This window comes from Merops nubicus, unplaced genomic scaffold (assembly GCF_000691845.1).
Source record: "Merops nubicus isolate BGI_N331 unplaced genomic scaffold, ASM69184v1 scaffold10040, whole genome shotgun sequence".
NCBI classification, from domain to species: Eukaryota; Metazoa; Chordata; class Aves; order Coraciiformes; family Meropidae; genus Merops; species Merops nubicus.
The window spans coordinates 11,465-19,830 of NW_008584801.1; the positions used below are offsets into that span (position 1 = coordinate 11,465).

Genomic DNA, 8,366 nt, shown 5'->3' on the forward strand with positions numbered 1-8,366 from the left:
CATTCACTGCCACTCCAAACTCCTCAGAAATTACGTTGTGGAACCATAAAGCTGTAGAAAGAAGAACGTCTAAGATGAAAACTACTATCTGAAACTTCCATGTGACTCATAACAAGTGTCAAAATGGCCCAGACTAAGTCTAGCTGAGGAAAAGACTCAACTACTGTATTTTTTATTTATTTATAAATATTCATCCTAGAATATGTTACATTGTACCCAATTTAGGAAGCTCTTCAAGACATTTACACCAACCCATAACCATGCAAAAGTAACAATTGCTGAAGGGTAAAGAGATATACAAATGTAAACAAATGACAAGCATGTGTAGGATGAAAATAAGACATCTTCCCTGTTCACCTCATTAACTTCTACTCTGAATGCAGGTATCTATTTTCATAGATTTAGCCCCTGACCCTGCACAGATTGTAAACCACCAGTGCCAGCCAGGTCACCCATGAAAGCTGCTCATCTTTTCATGGTAAAGTCATAAGGCTTTTCATTTAAATCATCATGGCTGCGGTAAGGAAGCAAAGACATTTTTGCCCAATCAAGTACATTTTAAAAAGAAATTTAACGTGGCATATTTACCCTATTTCAGTTTTAAGCTAAAACACTGAATGCCATGATTATTGCAGCTTAGTTGCTTGTATGGGCTGAAGACATAGAAAAGCTTATTCTGAGAAATGAACAAGAAGTTTAAGTTAGGATGAGGGGCTGCTTCTGCCTTCTCTGTACACACATTTCTCACAGAACATCTCTTTTTTTTTCATTGATACACATTTCAGAATGCTGACAAAGCTAGCACCATTCTCTGGACTCAAAAATCCCAACACTCCCCAGTCAAGTGTGCCAAGTGTGTCTTAGGTCTGAACCAGCACATCTACTGGCAAAGACAAGCTAGTATCTGTGCTGCATAGAACAAACCAGAAATGATGTATGCTGACATGAGCAACAGCATGATGTAACTTTCATTAACTAACCAAAAGTTTCTTTAGAAAGAAACATAACGAATAGTTCAAAATTAAATAATGAGTCCAGGGCTAAGAATCTATTTCAAAACTTCCTAAAACTACTGCCTTCTTGTTTACTAGCCCGATTATACTGCCCAAATAATACGAAAAGCAACAGATTAAGTATCTGCCACAGGCTCATGACTGAGTTAAAATAAAAAATCAGTGACAAGTAAGAGTAGTTCAATAGGAGTCATTCAAATGCCTTTCCCTTATCATGAGAATTTTATCATCCCAGCCCAGGAAGCAGCTTTATATTTTCTGCCTGTACAGAAAAATAATTAGGCCTTGCCCTTCCATTCCCCAAAGGTAATGGTACATTTCTAGAAGGTCCAAAATCTCTGCCATCCATAAGTCCCATTAAATCATGTGCCTTACAGTGCTTAAGTATCAGAGCCACAGAAAAACAGAAATGGTACTTCACTCATTCTCATGAGAAAACTCACATCACTGAATGTCACAAAATTGCTTAAGTTGATTTTATAGTGCTCATCTATTAAGACACAAATTCAGAAGCATTCAGTATAATCTTAAGGGAAGGTAAGATTTGTCAATAGATACAATAATACCTTTTATTAGGGTAATTAGAGCAGTTGGAAGAAGTAGATGCATTTTGCCACAGTCTTTAGATGCTCCTACATATAACAGGAATGCTTTGGCAACTTCTTACCATCCTTAGAAGTGAGAAATTGCAAACACAACTTTAAAAACACAACATGGTCAGGAACTATTTTTTTACTTACCTGGAATAAACAACACATCTCCTCCTTCCAGAAAACATTCATAGCGTTTGGCTTTCACAAAAAGGGGATATTTCTCTAAGTCTGGGTTATCCACATCCAGCACCTCTGACTTAGCACCTAGGAAGATTTTCATAAGTAATGAATAAACATTCTTATTCTTCCAAGAATAACAAAGCATAATCACATTGCTGAAAATGACAGTTCCTGAATCAAATTTAATACTAGTTTATTGTTCTGTAACTTTTCTAAAAACCAAGGAAACCTGATGGCACTCCTCATTTACAGAAGCAACATTCTCCTGTTGTCTGTATTTCTCCTGTAACTGCAACCTTATTGACACTGAAAGACACCTTCCCTGACATTTAAAACATCATTTTGAATCCAGGCAGAAGACTCTACTCCTCCACAGCTGGGTGCTGAAAACAGAACCAGGGAAAGCTGCTGTGCTCCTCTGCAAGTTTCCTAACCTTCCCCACTAACATGATTAGCTTTGACTAAAAGCAAATAAGATCAGAGTTAAGGGACCAAATTACTTCTTTTATATCAAGCTGTCAGTGACTTTTTTTTTTCTACAGTGCAACATTTTTGAGCTGGAAAGGCAACTATGATCACCAAACTCCAAACTAGATATATATGACATGCATACCTGATAAATACAAGTATGGTGCATCTCGAGGACTATACAAAACAACTCGTTTTTTCCCTGTTACTTGGATTAAGAAATTATCCATTACCTGGAATAAACATAGTAAGAGAGATGTCATCCAAGAGTTCAGAATGAATACATAGTCTGCAACTAATCTAAAATATCATCAGCTTAAAAGAGAATTATCAAAACCTTCACATGTTAATAATTAGCTAAAAGAGCTTCCACATATAGTTAATCTAAAAACCTAAAGAATGTGAGTTACTTTATCTTCTTAGCTGCACATTCTTGACCAACAGTATATGTGGAAACTTAATATTGCTTTCCAACAACTTTGTGTTTTTCCTTAAATAGGAATCAACTTATTCCACCTTAAAACACAAAGACATACCATACTTTCAACATATAAACCAGCAGAATTAAACAACAAAATATATTAGGGATCCCGCTTCTTTTTCAGTGTTACCCCTAAATCATTTTTATTGATAAATAAAATTATCAATTATTTGCAGATAAATAAAACTGACTTTTTATTGATAAAGGACTCTTTTTCCTAATTATAATGCAAACCCCTATGTTTCTTATAAATCATTTTGTTCAGGGTTACACTGGACAATGTTAGAAGACAATCTTATTTGGAACCTAATGCATTGCAGCAACAGATCACCACAATGTACAATTACCAACAGTCTGACCATTAGAATAAAAAAAATTAAGGTAATCTTCCAAGAAATACTGAAAGTTATTGTGTTTACAGATTTTTAACTGAAACTCAGAACAATAAAGAAAAAAAAAAGGGGAACAAAATCAAACAATTTCATCTTACAAGTATGGAATTAGACATACAACCAGTAAGATACTGAGCCCACACAATACATCTACTGAAAATTCACTCTACCACTGAATGAGATTCATTTCACTATTTCAAAATATGCAAAGGTTGTCATTAATTGATCTTTGATAAAGATTTGCACCTTAACACCTCCACTCCACAATGCCACCTGCAACATTTTATGGTAAACACCTGTATTACCTACATCATAATGTGTCCATAACTGTAATCCAGCTGAGCTGATGCGGAAGACGCTAGAGAAAAACTGTTCCTTCTCAAAATACTCTGGAATCTGAACATCTTCTGCCAAAACAGGAAACTGCTTTCTGATATCTGCAATATCCTGAAGCAAAAAGGACATAACTCTTAAGAGAACCATATATGCACGTTGAAATAAGGGAGCACTTCACTACCATTTCCCATCACATGAAACACAGGGATAGAAATTCAGCATTGGGGAGTAACCGAAACTAGCAGTGCTTTTTGGTGGTCACCCTTTCAGTGCTGACTTGGTAAATGGTATCAATGAGAACAGCCAGAGAGCTGCTTTGAACTGTGGCTGGCAGAAATCACTCTGAAGAAGCAAGAGATTATCAGAAATCCTTTTACATTAGTTTTCAACAAAAGCTAAAGAATGGGAGGTGAGGAATGTACTCTTCAGTGAACAGCTAAGCTCTCATGTAACAGCAACTATTTCAACCTAAATCCAATCAGATGAACAGGTGAAGTGACCATAAACAAGTGGTATGCCTGTACTATACAGCCAGAGGATGACAACAGGCTTTAAAAACATATTCTTAAACCACAACCTCACAATATTAGAACTGTCACCTCAAGTAACTCACCTTCCGAGCATCTTCACCCACTGATCTCAAGTAGTACTTTTCATCCTGAAGACAACACAAAAAGAGAATTGTTTTGCTTTTTCAACAAGGATTACAAGCACACTTAAGGAGCCTGTATCTTCCAATTAATCTAATGCAGGGCTTCATTAAAATGGGGTATAAATAAACGGCATTTACAAAATCAGTTGCTCTGTTACACTGCCTTTACTCTACTGCTCCCTGCTGTTCATCTCAAGAAATGGGAAAAATATGCAAACGGTGGAAAAGTAAAGTGGGAGGAGACTGGTCAACTCCTTCAGTACTGCTGTTACTGAACAGACTGAAAGCAAATCCAGACTATCATTTAAATTCTTCAGAACAGTGATTCAGGAAGCTATTTCAATTGGCTTCAAAGCTTACAGCATCCTATGTAGCATGAAAGGTGAAAAGCATGTCTGCATTCAAAACTGCTTCCTAATCAGTTATATGAAAAATCCATAGTTTGAACACTGATATATAAAAATAGCCCCACATTTGCTACTCACAAATTATGTTAAATACCTATTTGTATTTTTATAGCAGATGCAATCAAACTCTAAAATATCTTCATGACATTTTCCTGCAAAAAGTGTAAATGATACAGTTATTACACTAAAGCAAGGTTTGATTTCTAAATTTTATGCTGCAATTTTTGCTCATGTAAGCAGTTTTTGTTAACAGAAGCAGGATGACTGAAGTTAACCACACTGCACACATGCAAAACAACTTCCAAGAAAAATTACTTCTCTCCATGTTCTTTCCCTTGGCTCCAAGCCACACAAAATAGTTAAATCTAAGATTAAGTCCTTTACTGGAGTAAGACTTTAAGTTACAATTCATCATTTTCCCCTCCATATACTGGCAAAATAACTGACAGAAGGAATTAAGACACTAGAGAAAGTACCTCAGATAGAAAGTATTCCTTGTGTTTGACTTCAGCCGCTCTTCGTACAAACACATCAAAAGGCAGAGTTCTGAAATATAAATATTTAAATTTATACAGTGAATCAATGTAACAACACATGGTCTAAATGCCAGGTTTAAAATCATAAGCTCTTTTACCATATCTAGTATAACTGAAGATGCAACATGTTGCCTTTTTTTCCCCTCTCTAAACATGGTGACTCATCAGTGTTTGCAGTGGCTGTTTGAAGAGTTCTACCAAGACAGGAATCCTGCAATTACAAACCTCTCTCCTTTAGTGAACTGCTCCAATATAATGCACATCCAAACAGAACCATGCAAACTGTTTGAAGAGTTCTACCAAGACAGAATCCTGCAATTACAAACCTCCCTGCTTTAAGTGAACTGCTCCAATGTAATGCACATCCAAACAGAACCATGCAACTGCTGAGGCTGGAAGGCACCTCTGGAGATCCTCTAGTCCAACCTCCTTGCCAAGAGCAGGGTCAACTACAGCAGATTGTCCAGGACAGCATCCAGTTGGGTTTTGCACATCTCCAAAGATGGAGACTCCATAACCTCTCTGGGCAACCTGTTCCATTGTTTGACCACTCCCACTATAAAAGGGGTGTGGTGGTCTTTGAGTAGTTTAACACAATTTCTTCAGAAAGATTCAAAAAGAATCACTGGACATTAGAATGTGTCCCTTTGAGTTAAATGAAAGTGTTACCTATTATTTAAATAAGAGGAGCTTTTATTAAGGATTACAGATTTTGGCCTCAGTTCATAGCTGAATGGCAGACCAAGCACAAATACTAATAGGACACATATTCATTGTTATGAATTCAACATTATGTTCATTCAACTCACCATCCCACATTAGGTGTCACTGGACAATGAGTATTTGCTGCTGCAGAAAGTGAAAGCACAGCTCTGGCACAGCTTAAACTGGTACATGCTGGTGCTGCCAGAGCTCTGCCCTTGCCATCTACCCTTACCATCCCATTTCCTCCCTTACTCTACCACTGGTTCTCATTTGACTTCACAGTGAACCTGCCTGTAAAGCTGAAACAGCAGAAAACCTTTCAGATTTCTACAGCATGTCACAACATGGCTGAAGGAGTTTGAGAACCAACATAAAGACAGGGGTAGGAGCACACAACTTGCAGTAGGACTGCAGTGCCACTCATGAACATCAATTTACACTCATGGGACTCCATGTTAAGTCTCGACTGTTTCCATTTAGTTCTTCTTGTTCTCTGTTCATATTAGAATGGGAGGATTGATGTGGAAAGGGTCAAAGTTTCCTGAATTTCAAGTGAAGTAGGTGAAAGTCCTAGCATTTGCTACAATGAAGTGTCATCAGAGCATCTTCACATGGCTGTCTACAAACCTGTTAAAACTAGCAAGCCAGGTCAACTATATGGGAACTCACATAACAGATATTCTACTAAGAAAAAAAATGGAGTTGGGAAAAGGAAATATAGAGACAAGGCAAAGTCATTCAAGTACAACCTAATTTCAGAGAATGAAAAGTTCAGTATGCAGTGAGCAGCATATAATTATAAGGTGTCTTTTCTCCTGAATCAAAGGCTCCATTCATAGGGATCTGCAGCTTTTTTACACTTACAGTGTATGCTTCAGCCTTCTTAAAAGTTTAACAGAATGAACACATCTTGTTCCCACTTAGGGAAAACAAACAACTACTAAAACAAAGGCATTTACCCCTGAAGAACACCATGATGACTAAGATTAGATGAACTCTGAAGAAATGTTCTGGCAGCTACATGAGAAGAACTTCAAGGGAGATCAAGACTGTATGTGACCCACATCAAGATTAAAGAGCTGGTGAAACACAATATCCAGTAGTCTGAACATTCTGAGAACTGCACATGCTAACTTTGAAAGTAGCTTGGTTTTAATTAGCAGCATCCCTCTAGAGTGGAATAGCACGTCTGCCACATGCCAGCATTCAAAGGGGTTCAGACACATGGGGAGACAGAAACTAGCTCCATCCAGTAACACTGAAAATGCACCATATAATAAGAACAAAATAGCATATCCACTTGGATCAAGGTTTTGGGGGTTTTTTTTGGTTGGTTGGGATTTTTTTGTTTGTTTTGTGGTGTTTTTTTTTTATCAACACCAGCAATTGTCAAGCTCACAGTTCTCACAAGAGTGCTCTCTTTATAACACTTCTTCATGCTCTCACTTTTAAGGTGCTGTTTGCCCCTTCTAGTCATAGTTATTCAGTGTGCTAAGATATTTACTGAATGAAGAGAGGGAAATCAAGGACAGCACTCCAATATGCAATTCAAACTTTTCACAAGGTATTTTCATATTCTCACCCTCAGCTTCAAACAGATGCACTGTATGCCTGAAAGTTGGAAGCACATGCCTTTAAAATACAAGAGGCCTTGGAATGAAGTACCTATACACAAAGTTCTTACTGAGGAAATCCATCTGTGGCACCGCAGAGACATGAATCTTTACTTCTTTAGATCCTTCAGCTTGGCTCAAGTAATCTACTGTCCATTTGGTTGTGCAAGTGCCCAGTTCCATGCCTTCCAGCACTACTGGCTTCCTCTAAGGAACAACAACAAAAAAATTATAGTGAAACAATCATATCATCCAGTAGGGAAAAAAAAATCAAAATCAGTTTTTCAAACTAAGGACATGCCAACAAGTCAGTTGAATACCCACTACACAGTCACAACTGACTGGTTCACAAACAAACAGTGTTAATTGGAATGCTGAACACTGAAACAAAACTCAGTACATCGTTGGACTGTTTCTCTATTTACTATACCCTCTTTCCTGGGAGGGTAAGGATACATTGGAGAGACAAAGCCAATATTAACACTCACTTTGTGCAGAGGGCATTGAAGCAAGCAGCCACACTAAGGAGCAGCTTTAGTCGTTCTAGCCAGAGCCTGGCTGAAAACAAAAGACCACACAGCTAAGGTGCAGCCTGTGAGTACTGTGGTGCTACATGCTCTCAGGAAAGAAACTCTTTCTACCTATATTAAGGCTCCTTCATGCTGACAACCGTGAATAGGCTTGACCTAACACACACACAAAGATCAGTAGACACTTCTGCTTTGGATCGGGACCTTGGATAAAAAACCGGAGCAGCGGTGACAAAGCAACAAAACGAGCAATCACACTTATTTTTTTAACCGCTGTCAAAGCAAATGAGCTCACAGAGTTCAGCGGTGAGAGCTCCTCGGCAGCTCCACAGGGATCTAAACTGACATCCCCGGGACCGTGATCCCTCTTCGGCAAGTGCTTAGCCGCAGACGGCGCGGTTTGCCCGCGCCGCTCCGCCGAGAGAAGCGGGGCCGCCGCACACCTCGGGCTCCCCTCGGG

The 8,366-nt window shown here is 38.4% G+C and overlaps 1 protein-coding gene across 1 annotated transcript in view; it reads right to left on the reverse strand.

Moving 5' to 3' along the window:
• Window positions 1-7,577, reverse strand: part of TYW5 (tRNA-yW synthesizing protein 5) — a 7,774-nt gene extending 197 nt beyond the window's left edge. Inside the window, exons 1-7 of the mRNA XM_008945407.1 lie at window positions 7,429-7,577; window positions 4,999-5,068; window positions 4,077-4,121; window positions 3,437-3,574; window positions 2,400-2,487; window positions 1,754-1,870; window positions 1-51 (exon numbers count right to left, since the gene is read on the reverse strand). The exon at window positions 1-51 is cut by the window's left edge and continues 197 nt beyond it. Of these exons, the coding sequence (XP_008943655.1) occupies window positions 1-51; window positions 1,754-1,870; window positions 2,400-2,487; window positions 3,437-3,574; window positions 4,077-4,121; window positions 4,999-5,068; window positions 7,429-7,559 (640 nt within the window). The 5' untranslated portion in view covers window positions 7,560-7,577. The remainder of the gene's footprint in view (window positions 52-1,753; window positions 1,871-2,399; window positions 2,488-3,436; window positions 3,575-4,076; window positions 4,122-4,998; window positions 5,069-7,428) is intronic.
• Window positions 7,578-8,366: the final 789 nt, after the last annotated feature.